The 18,381-nt window shown below is 44.1% G+C and overlaps 1 protein-coding gene across 3 annotated transcripts in view; it reads left to right on the top strand.

Moving 5' to 3' along the window:
• Positions 1–8,589: 8,589 nt before the first annotated feature.
• prpf4bb (pre-mRNA processing factor 4Bb) overlaps positions 8,590–18,381 on the top strand; it is a 37,746-nt gene continuing 27,954 nt past the window's right edge. For all 3 annotated transcript variants that reach the window (XR_014570087.1, XM_083778815.1, XM_083778814.1), the window contains exons 1-3: positions 8,590–8,696; positions 16,052–16,130; positions 17,160–17,356. Coding sequence is in view for 2 of the 3 variants with exons in the window: in XM_083778815.1 (XP_083634941.1) it covers positions 8,635–8,696; positions 16,052–16,130; positions 17,160–17,356 (338 nt within the window). In the remaining variant the exon portion in view is untranslated. The remainder of the gene's footprint in view (positions 8,697–16,051; positions 16,131–17,159; positions 17,357–18,381) is intronic.

The raw sequence follows: 18,381 nt of genomic DNA, 5'->3' as shown, positions 1-18,381 counted from the left end.
ACAAAGACTCTGACTGTGCTTGTTCATGTGTGCTTCCTTTTCATTTTCCTTTTAAAATTTAGAACGGATTATAAAATGTCGTACAAATTTTCCTTCGTGATATATCTGTTAGTTTAACGGTTTGACTCAGCCACCGAGATTGGAGCATGTGCGCTCTTTCATTTTATTCTGAGCGGTACAAAATCTGCCAAAAGGATAAAAACCAGACAAATACTTAATTTACATCATTGTCCTCCATAACATTTAGCACAAATATACACTTCTATGAAGAAGAAAAAAAGAAAAGGAAATAGTTGAGGGGAAGCCTCAATTAATTTATTTTAGAAATACCCTTTTCTCTCGAGGTGAAGTGCAGGCCTATATACTAGTAATTTCATTTAGCCACTGTTCAAATGCCGTTTCTCCAGTGTGTCAAATATTTAAAAAAGAAAATTGTCGTATTAAATCGGACCATAATTATGAGAGAAGTTGTCGCTGTGCTCTCGTCAACATAGAAATGGATGCTGACATTCCCCAGAATAATTATTACAGGTTCGTATATGCTTTAATAATTTGATCAAATGTAGGAAGCTCTGCTTGGTTTGAATTCGACGATCGTTCTATTAAAAGTGACCAGGGTGAAGCCACTGTAGAATAGATCTTATATATGTTAAATATATAGTTATAACATCTATATTGAATCTATAATATCAATGTTATATAATATATAACATCTATATTATATAGATGTTATATATTTATATATAGTTCTATTAAAATTCACCAGGGTGAAGACACTGTAGAATAGATCTTATAGATGTTAAATATATAGTTATATAACATCTATATAGCATCTATAATATAGATGTTATATAATATATAACATCTATATTATAGATGTTATATATTTATATATAGTTCTATTAAAATTGACCAGGGTGAAGACACTGTAGGAATAGATATCTTGTTCTGATCGAGTCCATTTCTACCCAACACAATCTAAAATATATGAACCAGGTGATTGATTGATTGATTCAAATATCTATGCAGAATTACACTACATTTCAAGCACAACTCAATACAAAGACTGTTAACTGTGAGTGGACGACCCAATTAAGCATTACACTTGTTTACAACAGGGTCCACCATGTTCAATTCATCAATTGAACATGGTGGTGGTGATGTCTGATGCTTTTAAATTATCAACGCTAGTAAAGCACTGGGTTATAGTTTATAATGCTGTGTTTATGTTAAACTGATATTAATTCCTCTCATCAAAACTGTAAATAGTTTATTTCAACTCTGGTCTGAGGGTACTCTTGGAGCATAGCTAGGCTTGTGTTGCCCTCTGCTGGTCATTGTGAGACATTACAATTATATTGGAATACAGCTGGGGTCTGCAACCTTTTTAAATTAAGTGATTTTATTTATTTTTTATGTCTAGCCTCTACTCACTTCACACGGGTGTGATTTTTTAATTTTCTATCTAGATATTCTCCCAGACCTAAATGGTAAATGGTGCATTTATATAGCACCTTTATCCAAGGCACTTTACATAGATGTGTGCATTACATTCACCCATTCAAACATTTACATTTGTCTGTCTGTCTGTCTGTCTGTCTGTCTGTCTGTCTGTCTGTCTAAAGTGAATATTTGTATGTCATGTCTTTAAATTGAAAATGGAGGACTTGATTGATGGATTGATTTTAACAGTTTGTAGAATGGGTACAGTTCAAATGAAAGTACAGGTCAACACAAAATCTGCTACGAGGATAAAAAGTGAATGGTCAGCTAGAATCTAGCTTGTTTACTTATGAATTACATTGTTTCTGCACTTTGGTGTTTAAACTTTAGTGTTCCTACTTCATCTAGTGTTAACTCTAAACAACTATCCTTTCTCCCTCCCTCTCCCCTCTCTCTCTCTCTCTCCCTCCCTCTCCCTCCCTCTCTCTCTCTCTCTCTCTCTCTGCAATTTAAATGAAGGTGAAGTAAAACTGAATGAAAACAGGCCAGTTCTCCTCTGACCTCTACTACAGTTTGTTGTATTGACCTTTGACCTCTACTACAGTGTGTTGTATTGACCTTTGACCTCTACTACAGTTTGTTGTTGTTGTATTGACCTCTGACCTCTACTATAGTTTGTTGTATTGACCTTTGACCTCTACTACAGTGTGTTGTATTGACCTTTGACCTCTACTACAGTGTGTTGCATTGACCTCTGACCTCTACTACAGTGTGTTGTATTGACCTCTGAGCTCTACCTTCCTACACACATTCTCACTGTTCAATCAATCAATTCTGATCCAACACAGACCCCTGGTGGACCAGAAGTGAACTTCAGGGAACACAATTCAATTAAATTCAAAGGAGCTTTATTGGCATGAGAAAAAGTGTCAAAATATGTTAAAAACTGTTGGACATACATCGTTTTATACATGTTTTTCAGCTATGACTACGGTTATACTCATTGATTGATTGATTGATTGATCGATTGATTGAATTGCAGCCGTCCGTAGGTGTCCTTTGAGGGCGGTTTTGAAGGAGTCAAGGGATTCACATGTCTTAATGACTGTTGGTAGGGCGTTCCACATTTTGGTGGCATAAGGATAGAAAATAATTTAGCCCCTTGTTTGTTGCCGAATATGGGTTGCACTCAGGTATGACTCTATGGAGTACAGGGTATAAAGCTTTTTTGAAACAAATAACAGCAAAAACTAATGCAGTCACTTCCTCTTGCTGCGAGAGTGAGGTCTAGCCAACACCAACTCGGGATTCCTGGATCGCTGCCCTCCACAAATTCCTATCCAACATCAGATTCTTGAGCTCTGCAGTGTTGTCAGCCAAGATGTCGCGCCGCAGCACGTCTACATAGGTGGTACGCTTCTTTCCCCTCCTGGCTTTGCCCTGGGTTGGCTCCCATAGGGTCAATTTACTTGCCTCAAGTTCTGGGTGCCTGACGCAGTGCCCTGCCAGCCTCATCTTTCTCTCTCTGACTTTGTCCGTGACGCGTGGTAGGTCCCCATAGAGGTCCACATTTCTGATGCGGTCCGTCCATGTGACACCTAGTGCCATTCGTAGCATTCTTGTGTAGACTCCATCCAGGGCTTTTTCCTGTTGTACTGTGAGGGTCCATGTCTCGGCCCATACAGCAGTACTGACTCCACAGTAGCTATGAACAGCCGCCTCTTAAGGTCTTCTCCCATGCCTGATTTCCACACTCTCCTCATCCCGTGCAAGGCTTTCCAGGCAAGTGCTCTCCGAACCTTCAGATCCTGTTCAGTTGAGGCAGTCCAGGCCCCGAGGTACTTGAAGTCCTCGACTTGCTCGAGCACCGTCCCGTCTGCAGTGGCAATGGTTTTGTCCTTGGTGTTAACTGTCATTACCTTTGTTTTCTTGGCATTGAGCTTGAGGCCGATCTTCCTGCACTCCTTTTCTACTGCCAGTAGTAGCTCCGTTCCTTTCTCGACTGTGTCCGAGATTAGGGTGATGTCGTCTGCGTAGTCGAGGTCAGTGACCATGATGGGGTGTACTCGCCTTGACTTCCTCGGGACCAGAGTGAACCCCAGCGCCTCCTCTCTGCCATTGATTGCAAGTCTCAGTGCATAGTCCATCACTACAACGAACAGGAAGGGGGCAAGAGTGTAGGACACCTGCAAGAATTTCAAATTCTTTGGTGTCACGGTCACCGTCGCAGGTTTGGACCTTCACTCGAGTCTGGCTGTAGCTTGACTCTATCATCTGGACCAACTTTTCTGGTACTCCGTAGGCACGTAGAATTTCCTGCGGTGGATGGTGTCGAAAGCCTTTTGGAAGTCAATGAATGTGATCACCGCCGACAGGTTGCGCTCCCTTACCCCTTCCAATATCCTCCTCAGTGCCAGTATCTGCCCGACTGTTGTTCGTTCCGGGCGGAAGCCATTCTGTGAGTTTCTCAGTAGAGGGTCTAAGATTGGTCTAAGACGATTGAGGATCATCCTGTTAGCGGTCTTGGCAACTTGTGAGCTCAGGCTGATGCCACGGTAGTTGTCCGTCTTGGTGAGGTCACCTGACTTTGGTACTGGAACGATGTTCATTGTGCGCCATAGCTCCGGCTGCTCTCCAGACATGTGTGCTTTGTTGATGAAATCTAGCACCACCTCGTCTATGGGCACGTATTTCAGAACCTCTGGTGTCAATCCATCCTCCCCACAGCTCTTGCCGCACTTGATCGTAGCCTTGGCCTTCTGGTACTCATCCATGGTGAATGGTCCATCTGGAATGGGAAGGTCATGGAAGACAGGGGCTATCAGAAAATGATAACCGAATACAAGGAGTTCGGATTAATAGAACGGCAGCCAAGGTGTCCGCATACGCGGACGATGTAACTGCCTTTATAAAATCGCAGAGAGAACTTGATTTTGTTAGAGAACACTTTCACCTCTATGAGCAGGTCGCGGGGGCCAAGCTAAACGAGACCAAAACGGAATGCATTTGGATAGGAGAGGAGGATCGGAGGCCGGCCCTGCTCATGGAGGTGAAAGAGGAAATGAAGATTCTTGGCATTTTCTTTGCTAATAGGGACTGTGCTAAAAATAATTGGGACAGAAAATAAACTGAAATACATGCCGAAGTTGAAAAATGGAAAGTTAGGGACACAACTTATAAATCGAGAATAGGGATTGTAAAAACATTTATTTTATCAAAGTTATTGTTCCTGGCCACCATTTTTCCGCCACCTGAGAAGTGCATAACAAGAATTAATAGGATGTGTGTACGTTTGATTTGGGGAAACAACCGGGAGGTTACCAAAAGGATTTTTATGTTTAAAAGTGTCAAAGAGGGAGGCCTTGGCGCAATGGACGTCGGCAGCAAAATAATGATTGCTTTCTGTAAAAATGTGGCTAGGGGCATTCTGTGTGGAGCAGCTTGGGTAGGAGACCTCAAAACATGGAGAAAACAGAGGGGCAGGGGCAGACTGTCACTGCCATACTATAAATTGGCATATGGGGATTTCACCACAAAACATAGCAATTTAAATATTAACTGGGGAACCCAATCAAATAAAATAATATATAATTTAATAAGTAATAAGATATATGGAGGGATGGTACGTTTTAAACACTGCTCCCTTGAAGAAAGTAAAAACCTAGTAAATAATTTGAACAGCGGCCTCGTCACTGGAAACATGCAGGACGTTATGTGGCTAACTGCCCACGGTAGACTTCCAACTAGAGCAGTGGTTAAATGGAGTTGTTTTGTGACCACAACCGAATGCCCCATGCCAGACTGTGAAGAGCTAGAGACCATATGGCACTTGCTCATAGACTGCAATAGGTCAAAAGCAATCTGGAGCAAGATGCACGATATAGGTTTGAGGGTGCCATGCCACAGAGACATTTTGTACGGTATTTTTAACTGCGGAAAAGAAAATTATGATATATTTTGGGTTTGTATTTGTGTGACCATTTTTAAGATTTGGAAGACTCGGTGCAAAATGTCAATGGACAACGTGGTAATTGACGCAAACACTGTTTTTAAACAAATTAAAACCGAACTTAAAAGGAAAAAAACAATAGACCTGAAGAGACTGCACACGCACCTAAACTGGCCCACCTTGGCACTGTAGTAATTCTAGATTCCCAGACAAATAGTAATATCCTGATGTGACTCCCGGTTGCGTCTACATGTTTTATACTTTTAAATGTTCATGCTGAGTGTGTGGCTCTGGGGGTCTTGTCGCATGCCAGCGGATAGACACACATGGCACCAAAGCATGGTGCTATTTGTTGGCGGGTGGCGAGACCCTCAGAACAGCACATGCAGGTGCAGGCATTTGGGCGTTAGGGGGTGCTGCGGATAGTACACATGCCACCAAAACATGGTGCTGTTCGCTCGCGCTCTCTGGCGCCTAGGTGTCTGTGCTTTTTTATGTATGTATTATGTATTATGATGCATGAATTTGAGGTTATGTATTATGTATTATGATGTATGTATTTGATGCTATGTATTTATATGATGACAAGCAGCATATTTTCTGTATGACTTGTAATTTTGTGGAAATTTAATAAAATACTTATAAAAAGGCTATCAGAACATCCTCATCCTCTGTTGCAGGTGGGTTACCTAGGAGTGTTTTGAAGTGCTGGTACCATGCTTCAACCCGTTCCTCTGCATTTTCTCCCCGGATCTTGGAAGTCTGAGAGGAGTTTCTGCCAGAGATCTCATTGATGAGCTTCCAGCCCATGCCATGTTTCTGGTTAACATGAGCATCCTCGATCTCCTTGATCTTCTGGTTTAGCTCCTGTTGTTCCAGTGTTGCATAGACTTGGTAGAGCTCCTCCTTCCTCCGCCTGTATTCCTCCTTCAGACCCTCTCCTTTTCGATCAGCGACAAAGTCCCCGTGTGCTGCTCTCAGCTCCTCCCTGGCTTTGATGATTCTGGGGTCAAGACATCTGTCTTTCTTCCTTGCTTTGGGGACTTGCTGGAGACATGTCTCAGCTGCTGCATTGTTTGCTTCAACAAAACTTTGGTAGCGCGCTGATATGTTCTCCTCCTCCTGCAGTACTTGGAACCTGTTCTTGATTTCTACTGCGTAGCATTCCTGTAGCAGAGGGTCCGTTGCCAGTTGACTCCATTCATATTTCACCTTCCTCCTTCCCTCCTTCCTTGGGGCCCTCAGGCTCAGTCTAACTGTTGCTGTTACGACCCTGTGGTCTGAGTAGAGTGAGCTGAAGGACCCGTATGCCTCGCTGTTAGTGACACTGCTCCTCCATTTTCTACGAGTGAGGATGTAGTCAATCTGATGTGTCGTGTAGTGACATCCATGTCCACAACTTCCCCCTCTTCTTTTGGAACATTGTGTTGGTGGCCAGAAGTTGGTGCTCTTCCATAATCTCTAACAAGCGTTTTCCATTGTCATTTGTCTCTTCGTTGTAGGTGAACAGCGCATCTCCTGGTCCGAGACGTGCATTAAAGTCCCCCAGGATGGCCAGGAAGTTGTGTAGCTTGACTCTTTCAATTGCATGCTTGAGCTTGTGGTAGAACTGTTCCTTACTTTCCATGCTGGCATCTTCAGTCGGGGAGTAAGCTGCAATGACTGTGAGGGCAGGGTTTCCCTGGAATGACGCTGTAAGGATTCTTTCTGATATGCGTTGAACGCCTATCAGTACCTTCTGTGCCTCCCTTCCTATGAGGATTCCAACACCACCATTCACTGCCTGGGCTGCATTCCGCCATGCTGACCCTGTGTATAGGGCATACCCCATTCCAATTGTCTGGAGATTAATCTCGTTTGTTCTGTCGTCCTTGTGCACCTGCCTGTGCTCTTGTAGGCCGCATATGTCAACGTGCTGCTCACAAAGGTTCAGTGCTAGCTCCTCAGTCTTCAGCCCACGTTCTCCTTCCTGCTTACTGCTCGTGGGTGCTGCAAGAGTCCGGATATTGAATGTGGCGAGTCTAAGGGGCCGCTTGCATCTTAGTATAGCATCAGGTGCCCTGCGCCCGTTAGCTACGCCCCGCCCAGGTGGGTTTAGGGGCGCGGCATCATCCGGTCTGTCTGGCAGACGCGCTTGGGTACCTGGCACTGTTGTGTTCCTGGGGACTCCCGCCCCTGGAAGTATAGGATTTGTGTTTTGGGTGTAATCCATAGTTTCCTTTCATGGCTGTTTACATTCGAGGGTCGCCGGTCCTCTCGAATTAATTCAAGACTTGCAATATGTTTTACATCCCTTCTGAGAACCCACCTTTAAGTTAAGGCCTTCTCTTAAATTCCTTTTGCTTATTTAGTTATTTTATTCTTATTATTTATTTTATTTTCATTATATGTGCATGCCTTTGATTGATTGTTTGATTGATTGATTGATTGATTGAAGTAGGTTATTTATTAACATTTTGCACAGTACATTAGTACATTTCAAGCACAACTCAATACAAAGACTGTTAACTGTGAGTGGACGACCCAATAAAGCACTGTCTACACTTGTTTACAAGAGGGTCCACCTTGTTCAATTCATCAAACAGGGTCACAAATAGAGGCTAAGACAAATTTCAAAACGATCTAAAAACAGTTACATATCGTGGGGGTCTGTATGCTCACCAATGTTTTAAAACAGGTCATTCCATGCATTAGAGCCACAGAAGCTAAAAGCAAGATACCAAGTTCAGAGTTAACTTTTGGTACATTGAATTTAAACGGGTGTGGTTTAGGGCTTCACTTCAGAAATGATGAGATCATATTTAGGACAATCTCCAAGTAAATAAACCCCATTGCCTTCGTCAGGCAGCCTCTGTAGACATTTTTAAAGCACAGCTCAAGACCCACTTCTACAACATTGCTTTTAATTGATCTTTCATTTTTTTGTTATTCATGTCCTCACTGTATTGCATTACTGCTTGTTTTTTAATGTCGTTGCCTTGCTTTTCTTTTTATTCTCCATTGTTCTGTAAAGCACTTTGAGCTGCATTTCATGTCATGAAAGGTGCTATACAAATAAAGTTTTATTATTATTATTATTACCATTGAGTGCGGTTTGCACTGCAGTACCCCGCCGGCCCAGCAGAGGCCAGGCTTTGACCGTGTTCTAGCAGCGCGTCCCGGTCCGGCCTGTCTGCGTTGTTTGTTTGCTGGAGGTGGAAGAAAAGCGTCCAGAGAAGAAGAAAGGCCTCCATTGAAGGAAAATGGCCGACGTGGAGATGGAAGTGTCTTCCAGCAGAATGAATAACGGCAACGAGCACATGATGTAAGACACGTTTTAAATGCTTTACATGGACATTAATGAGCACCTCACGGCGTCTAGGAGCTCTGTTAGCATCGTGGAGGAAGCTAACGGCTAGCTCTGTCTCCTCCACACACACACACACACACACACACACACACACACACACACACACACACACACACTGCTATAGCTCGAGCCGTTAGCTTTAGCTTTAGCATGGTTTTAGTTTAGCGGTGCCTCTGTGTGTGAGCACACCGTGTACCGGAGCCCGCAGCTCGGCTCCGTGGGGGCGAAGGGACACGGCCCTGGGAGGGGAGAAGGGGTCCGCGGACCACCGTTTGTGGAGGAGGAGGGGGCCAGTCAGTCAGACTAAAGCCGTGGTGGAGCGTCCTACCGGCGGCGCCGCTCAGGCTCAGCCTCTCTCCTCCGGTGTAGCCAAACGTGCTAAAGCTAACTAACCAGCTTGGCTAAGCTGGAGTTGTGCTAACTAAATAAAGCTAGTTGGTTAGCTTTACGCTAGGCTAGGCTAGCTGCTGCTCCTCGTTAACATTCAGTTGGATATAAGATGAATTGAACATGAACTACCCCAATGGAAAGTAAACAAGCCTTCCTTAGGGCTTCCATGGTTTGGACCTTTATTGCCGACATGAGGAAACATAACGTTTACGTTTAGCTAAAGCAAGTGTCAAAATATAATAAAACGGTTTAAAATGTGGACATTGTATACATTGATTGATTGAAATATGTATTAATTAACAGTTTGCAGAATTACAGTACATTTCAAGCACAAACTCAATACAAAAACTGTTAACTGTTAACTGTGAGTGGACGACACCATAAACATAAAGCATTACACTGGTTTACAATCCAATCCACTTTATTTATATAGCACATTTCGCAGCGCAAGGTTTACAAAGTGCTGTACATAAAGTTAAAAGCTAAATACACTATAAAGCTAAAACAAAAGACACCAACAGACCACAAAGTAGAAAAAGGACACATTACAACAAAGCCACAGAAAAACACAAGAGGGTCCACCTTGTTCAATTCATCAAAACATTTAGAGACATACAAATAGAATAGACACTTCTATATAGTTAAAGAACAGAACAGGAATTCATCATAAAGGAGGTAAAAAGGGAAAATAAACACATACAGTGGAAAAAGGGGGTGGACAGTTGGAGATTCATTGTGTAAACAGCTGTGGCTCATTGCATATTGTATACATGTATGTACATGTTATATACATGTTATGTACATGTTATATACATGTATGTACATGTTATATACATGTTGTATGTACATTACATATGTTTTAAATCCTCTGAGCAGATATCGTGTTGAATTGAACTGTATGCTGTATGTTTTAAACCAGTGGTTCCAAAGCTTTTTCATGTCAAGGACCCCCAACTTTACATTTATTAGCCCGTGGACCCCCTCCCCTCATTTTAAAGATATATGCCAGGGACCCCCCCCCCCCCCCCCACACACACACACACACACCCACACACACACACACACACACTTGAGAATAATTGTATGGATCTAGCAGTGATTCTCAGCCGATGCCCATTTCTATCTCTGGGACCTCCGTTTGTAAACACTCTTGTGACCCATAAGGGTCAATTTGGTTCCTAACTGTCATTTTGCTGGGGACCGCCTGGGACTCCCTCAAGGACCCCTGGGCGTCCCCGGACCCCACTTTGGGGAACCACTGTTTTAAGCTGTTAAATACAGTAATCGATCAGATAGAATATTTGCCAATGCGTTTTAAACACTTTAGTATAGGTGGAGTTGAGTCAGCAGTTTATCTGTGAGTTTGTTGTTGTCCAGGCAGTTATTAACCAAATGAACCCCTGTAGCACAGGGCTCGAGATTAACGGCGTCCCGACGTCCCGGGGACGGTAAAATATCTATTTGGGACTTAAATTTATCTCATTCGGGACGGTTTCGGGACGAGAGGAGTTTTTACACTGAAAATGCGCATTTTGTGTGCAGCGATGAGCAGCATGAGACCAGCAGAGCTGCCAGCGCTGTCAGTCAGACAGTTCACAACAACGAACGCACACACCATCATTCACCCAAAGGAATCCTAGGAATTATATTGCTTTTGCCCCGTGGATGGGACATTTAGATTTAAAGATTTAGATTTAGATCGGTTGGAAGCATGGATAAAACCATGCTACAGAAAGGTTCCATATGGACATGGGGCTACACTACACCAACGTTTAACGTTAGCTTCCATGCTAGGCTTGCTAGCTGGCATCGACATTAAATAATATGTTGGTATATATCCTCTGAAGCAACAGATGTTTTCTAATGCTCAGATTGTTCTGGAAATGCTGCCCAACACTGGAATGCACACCCCAAAATGCTCTCATTCCACAGTTTTTATTGTTGATTTATTGATTCCTTCGTCTTAGTATTCCCCCTAATAAAGTAGTCTTTATTTGTTTTCTCATGCCACCCATCATGTAATAGACATTTGAGTATTCATAGACTACCTGCATTGGTAGTCTGTTGGTCTTGATCAAGTAGCCTACACCTACGTTTTATAAGCTACTGTAGACACTATTCATTGATTCACTGGTACACCAAAATAACCATAATAATCCATTTGAAAATAAATATTACTGTTCTCAGGTCGAATATTGATATGCGATTAAAATGTGATTAATTTAGATCAATTACAAAGCCTCTGATTAATTTGATTAACATTTTTAACCAAGCCCTATTTTTCATCTGGGAGCATTTTGACTGAAAAGAAACATGACCCCAAACAAATAATGTACTGCATGTATGTATTCAATACATGCAGTACATTATTTGTTTGGCTTAATTGTATTATTACAATAGGAATACAGTTATTCATTTCACAATTTGAGTGGTGCTTTTTTTGTACTTTTTTTTCCCGGGACGGTATACATTTACTTCGGGACGGTTCAAATTGTATTTTGGGACGGTTCCGGGACGGTGGTGAAAAAAGTTAGTCTGGAGCCCTGCTGTAGCATCTCTCTGTATTAACCAAATGAACCCCTGTAGCATCTCATCTCGGTGTCTTGTGAGCAAGTGTGATTCTAGCACTGAGTAGATCATCATAGTAAATAACACAACACAAGGTGATACATCAACATGCATGGACATAAATACTAGTAATCTAGGATCAGGTACACCAAGAAAATAAGCGGTTACTGGGTTTACGCGGTGGGTTGTTGTTGCACGCACAGACAGACAGACAGACAATAATGTGTGGAGGTTTGTCCTTGTATCTGTTGCTATGATGATGATGATGATGATGAGTGGTGTTGCTGCTCATCACCTGCTAGCTGTTCTTCTGGTCGAGTGATTTAAATGTTTTATGAAACAGTTTTAGTGGAAGACTTTGCACAGTTGTACATGTAATGTAATGTAAGGGGTGGTCGTTTAGATGGACCCAGGACCCAGGGGTGGTCTTTTAGATGGACCCAGGGGTGGTCCTTTAGATGGACCCAGGGGTGGTCTTTAGATGGACCCAGGGGTTGTCTTTTAGATGGACCCAGGGGTGGTCCTTTAGATGGACCCAGGGGTGGTCCTTTAGATGGACCCAGGGGTGGTCCTTTAGATGGACCCAGGGGGTGGTCCTTTAGATGGACCCAGGGGGTGGTCCTTTAGATGGACCCAGGGGTGGTCCTTTAGATGGACCCAGGGGTGGTCCTTTAGATGGACCCAGGGGTGGTCCTTTAGATGGACCCAGGGGTGGTCCTTTAGATGGACCCAGGGGTGGTCCTTTAGATGGACCCAGGGGGTGGTCCTTTAGATGGACCCAGGGGGTGGTCCTTTAGATGGACCCAGGGGTGGTCCTTTAGATGGACCCAGGGGTGGTCCTTTAGATGGACCCAGGGGTGGTCCTTTAGATGGACCCAGGGGTGGTCCTTTAGATGGACCCAGGGGGTGGTCCTTTAGATGGACCCAGGGGGTGGTCCTTTAGATGGACCCAGGGGGTGGTCCTTTAGATGGACCGAGGGGTGGTCTTTTAGATGGACCCAGGGGTGGTCCTTTAGATGGACCCAGGGGTGGTCTTTAGATGGACCCAGGGGTGGTCTTTAGATGGACCCAGGGGTGGTCCTTTAGATGGACCCAGGGGTGGTCCTTTAGATGGACCCAGGGGTGGTCTTTAGATGGACCCAGGGGTGGTCCTTTAGATGGACCCAGGGGTGGTTGCGAACGCAGTGAGCCACTTACTATGAGACCCTGCTGCTCATGTCTGTGTGTCTGTCCCGCTGTGACACCACCCGCCCGCCACCAGAGGGCGCAGCTGTAGCACACACACACACACACTAGGCTTGGGCGATATTGATTTTTGGATATCGGTATTGATACCGTGAATAATATCGCGATTATCGGTATTATCGATTATCAGCCTTTTTAATTTGGCTGGAACCCGAAATGCTGCCAAACAGCAGTATTTCCAGATGTTTTTTTATGAACCAACTTGCTAGGACTCGTTACTCTCACCGGCGCCATGTTTTGTTTACTTTCCTGGGCGGAGGCGGTCCGACAACGCTGCTGTCGCCTCGTTGCCGTAATTCAGCGTCAGTGCCAGTCAATGCATGGACACTAAGTTATTAGGCAAATTATAGTCGTTTAAAATGAAATACTTGTAAATTCATCACACAGACACACACATACAGTTATGTAGATGTTTATTTAAAAGAAAATCCATATTTACATGACGGTAAAATTATGATATTGGGTATTATTTTCGATATTATTCGATATTCGATTTCGATATTATTTATATAGTCCACGATATTACCGATATTGATTTTAAATATCGCGATAAACGATAATATCGATATATTGCCCAAGCCTAACACACACAGGGCGCAGCTGTAGCACACACAAACACACACACACACACACACACACACACACACACACACACAACCACACACACACGAGCTGCGTTCGATTCCCGCGTTTGCGCGTCTTACTTGTCCTTTAGATGGACCCAGGGGTGGTCCTTTAGATGGACCCAGGGGTGGTCTTTAGATGGACCCAGGGGTGGTCCTTTAGATGGACCCAGGGGGTGGTCCTTTCGATGGACCCAGGGGGTGGTCTTTAGATGGACCCAGGGGGTGGTCCTTTAGATGGACCCAGGGGGTGGTCTTTAGATGGACCCAGGGGGTGGTCCTTTAGATGGACCCAGGGGGTGGTCCTTTAGATGGACCCAGGGGTGGTCTTTTAGATGGATGGTTGGACCCAGGGGTGGTCTTTTAGATGGACCCAGGGGTGGTCCTTTAGATGGACCCAGGGGTGGTCCTTTAGATGGACCCAGGGGTGGTCCTTTAGATGGACCCAGGGGTGGTCCTTTAGATGGACCCAGGGGGTGGTCCTTTAGATGGACCCAGGGGTGGTCCTTTAGATGGACCCAGGGGTGGTCTTTTAGATGGACCCAGGGGTGGTCCTTTAGATGGACCCAGGGGGTGGTCCTTTAGATGGACCCAGGGGGTGGTCCTTTAGATGGACCCAGGGGTGGTCCTTTAGATGGACCCAGGGGGTGGTCCTTTAGATGGACCCAGGGGTGGTCCTTTAGATGGACCCAGGGGTGGTCCTTTAGATGGACCCAGGGGTGGTCCTTTAGATGGACCCAGGGGGTGGTCCTTTAGATGGACCCATGGGTGGTCCTTTAGATGGACCCAGGGGTGGTCTTTTAGATGGACGGTTGGACCCAGGGGTGGTCTTTTAGATGGACGGTTGGACCCAGGGGTGGTCTTTAGATGGACCCAGGGGTGGTCCTTTAGATGGACCCAGGGGGTGGTCCTTTAGATGGACCCAGGGGTGGTCCTTTAGATGGACCCAGGGGTGGTCCTTTAGATGGACCCAGGGGTGGTCCTTTAGATGGACCCAGGGGTGGTCTTTTAGATGGACGGTTGGACCCAGGGGTGGTCTTTTAGATGGACGGTTGGACCCAGGGGTGGTCTTTAGATGGACCCAGGGGTAGTCTTTTAGATGGACGGTTGGACCCAGGGGTGGTCTTTAGATGGACCCAGGGGCATGTTTGGTGTCCAACTTCACCAACGTACAGTACTGAGTAGAGTGTGGCATCACTGTAGTGAGTCCAAGGATGCAGGCTTGGTTTGGGAAGGCAGCGTTTGCTGTCAGGTTGCCCCGATGGGCAGGTGTGTTTGTTTGAATGAGGCAGCAACCCTTTTCATTATCCCATTTTGACCTGGGAACGATTCTACAAATGTGACTAAATTTGACTGAGGGCCTGCCGTTGGGTTTTTGTCACGTGAAAGCAGGGAATCATAGCTTCAATTTGACATATTGGTTGTTCAGTTTGACCCACCAGTTTTGGAGATATGAATTGTAGAGTAATGTCTTGTAGAGAAACAGCGAGTTGAGAAAACAGGCTTGAAAACGTTCACTTCTGTGGTCTCTAACATTACACCTAGCTACATGTTTAAGCATTTATTTCATATTTACATGTCTTCTGTGGTCTCTAACATTACACCTAGCTACATGTTTAAGCATTTCTTTCATATTTACATACTCTAGTTAGTATGTGAAGAGTCTGCCTGTGCTATTAACTCCTTTTGGATTTAAACAAAAAAGTTTTTCTCATGTGGTGAAAAGCTTTTGTTTTTGGTGTTCTCAAACATTTTCATGTCAAGGAAGCAAAGATTTGAAGCAAAGATTTGAGTTAAAAACGTTTTCTCTGAAAGAATATATATTCAAAGATATTCACGATTTTTCAAATGTAGCAGACCTACAAGCTCGTAGCGCTGCACTCGGTGCTGCACTACGAGCTTGTAAATCAGCTTTTTTTCAATAGCTAAAGTATAACAATGCTTAAAACACCTAAAGTGGGTTCCCGCCCCAAAATGGGTTAAATATTATTGGTTTATTCATGAAAGAACAAATGATGCTACGGTTGTTTTTACAAGTCATCAGTTATACTCATTCAGTTGTCCTCATTCAGATTTGCCAGGTGACTGTCGACATGCGACAGTTAGCGATTGCTTTTGATGTGACATTAATTTCATTTTCTTTTCGGGCAAGTGGGCATGACCTTTAGGCTAGTAGAACTTGACCTGTACTTGCCCGAGATGGGCAAGTCAGCCTCTGAGACCTGAGACTTCCAAACGGTAGTTTACCGTCTGTGAGTAGTACTAGTAGTAGTACCAGTACTAGTATTAACCCCTGGTGTTACCGAACAGTAGTTTACTGTTTCTGAGTGAAGTGAATTAATTACTAACGCTGAGTCTTATCTCCTCCTCACAGGAAGAGGAGTCAATAATAAGAATAATAATAATAATTCTTCTCCTCACAGGAAGCGAGACCTGGAGAGGAGTCAATAATAATAATAATAATAATAATTCTTCTCCTCACAGGAAGCGAGACCTGGAGAGCCACGAGAGGAGTGGGAACGACGACAGCGTGTCAGACGAAGGAGAAGAGGAGGAGGAAGAGGTGGAGTTTAATATATTTATTATATTATAGGAGGAAGAGGTGTAGTTTAATATTTATTATATAAGTTATATAAGTTTATTTTGCTAGCTTTAGTTATAATAATCATTTCTTCTGTTTTCTACATTAATATAAACATTATAACCATATAAAATGTAATGGGAGTTAAATGCTGCAATTTGTAAACAATGGCAAAATAATATGACTCCTAACGTGGTTGAAGTGGGACTCATAAAATGTCCCTGGGACTCATCTCTAAAAGACCATCCCTGCATCCTGGGACTCATCAAGGAAGCTCTAAGAAGGAAGAGAAGTGGTCATGTGACTGGGCTGCGCCATGACACTTTCATGGACACTTTCATGGGAGCCAAACTCACACCGGAAGTGCAATGAATACATGGCAGTGAATGGAGCCGGCTGGACCAGCTCATAACAAACATTATTTATGAACTATTGAGACCTTTTGTAAAGTAATCACTTCTGGAAAATAACAGAAGACATAATTATCACAGGTTGTTTTCTAATCACTTACTTTTCGATGTGCACAGTATATCATTTTATCTGAGGATCTAAACAGCAGCAGGTACTGTATATCGTTTCTGGCTCCGAAGTATCGCAAGATTTGGCTGCTAGACAGGAAACGGTGGGAAGTCTCGCGATACTTGGTGCGTTCAGAAAGGTACTTTGTGCTCTTTAGATACCATACCTCTATAAACATTACACAGTGTACACATCAACAACACAGCAGACAATAATGTGTTGCATGTCTTCTGTTATTTTCCAGAAGTGATTACTTTACAAAAGGTCTCAATAGTTCATAAATAATGTTTGTTATGAGCTGGTCCAGCCGGCTCCATTCACTGCCATGTATTCATTGCACTTCCGGTGTGAGTTTGGCTCCCATGAAAGTGTCCATGAAAGTGTCATGGCGCAGCCCAGTCACATGACCACTTCCCTTCCTTCTCAGAGCTTCCTTGGGACTCATTTCATTGAAAACCTGTTTTCATCACTGGATGTGTGTGATTGGTCCAGGAGGAGGAGGAGGCGGAGCCCAACGAGACCAACGGAGGCAGGAAGCAGCCGCAGCAGCAGGGGGCGTCGGCCTCGTCGGCGCCCAAACACCACGGAGGAGGAAAACACAAGAGGAAGAAACACAAACACCGCTCCAAGCACAAGAAACACAAGGAGGACGAGAGGGACAGGAAGAGGAAACACCGCCACAAACACAGGTAGGAAACACAGGAAACACCACCACAAACAGAGGAAACACCGCCACAAACACAGGAAGGAAACACAGGAAACACCGCCACAAACACACAGGAAACACCGCCACAAACACAGGAAGGAAACACCGCCACAAACACAGAGGAAACACCACCACAAACACAGGTAGGAAACACAGGAAACACCGCCACAAACACAGGTAGGAAACACCGGAAACACCGCCACAAACGCAGGTAGGAAACACAGGAAACACCGCCACAAACACAGGTAGGAAACACAGGAAACACCGCAACAAACACAGGAAACACCGCCGCAAACACAGAGGAAGCACCGCCACAAACACAGGTAGGAAACACCGGAAACACCGCAACAAACACAGGAAACACCGCCACAAACACAGGTAGGAAACACAGGAAACACCGCCACAAACACAGGTACTACTCACGCACACTAGGGCTGGGCGATATGACGATATATATCGTATAGACGATAGAAAATGTCTATCGTGAAAAATGTTCTCTATCGTTTATATCGTTGTGTCGCAAAACAAGCGTTACGGCAGTATTTTACGTCACAGCGCCCAGCCACGCTGTGCTGTTATTTCATAACAAACATGAAGGGAGATGATTGCTGACGAGATTCAGAGCGGAGTAACAGTAAAGTAACCGGCCCTTCACTGTTATAAATGCAGGTTTCATGTTGGGTCAAATTGATAAACTGCGTGTAAATGTTTTACACGGTTGAACAATCGATCTTGTCCGTCAGGTGCAAACTTCTTCTACGTCTTTCCTCTTACCTGTCTTGTTTTATTGTTCCAAATAAATTATTCCTTCTGAAAAGTCCTTAATTCAGCAACAGCTTCCAACAACAACAACACAAGACGCTAACTTAAGTTGTGATCATCAAAAAAATAATAATAAAGGAAAAGAAAAACCTCCACTCGTCTCATATGCACAGCTGGGCATGGAGAGTTGACGACGCGGTCGTCTCTCTCTATCGCCTGTAGTCAATTAAACATCGTTAAGCTTCC

Source organism: Protomyctophum parallelum (assembly GCF_964188405.1).
Source record: "Protomyctophum parallelum genome assembly, chromosome: 12".
Classification (NCBI taxonomy): Eukaryota; Metazoa; Chordata; class Actinopteri; order Myctophiformes; family Myctophidae; genus Protomyctophum; species Protomyctophum parallelum.
This window is presented reverse-complemented; position numbering and strand designations above follow the sequence as displayed.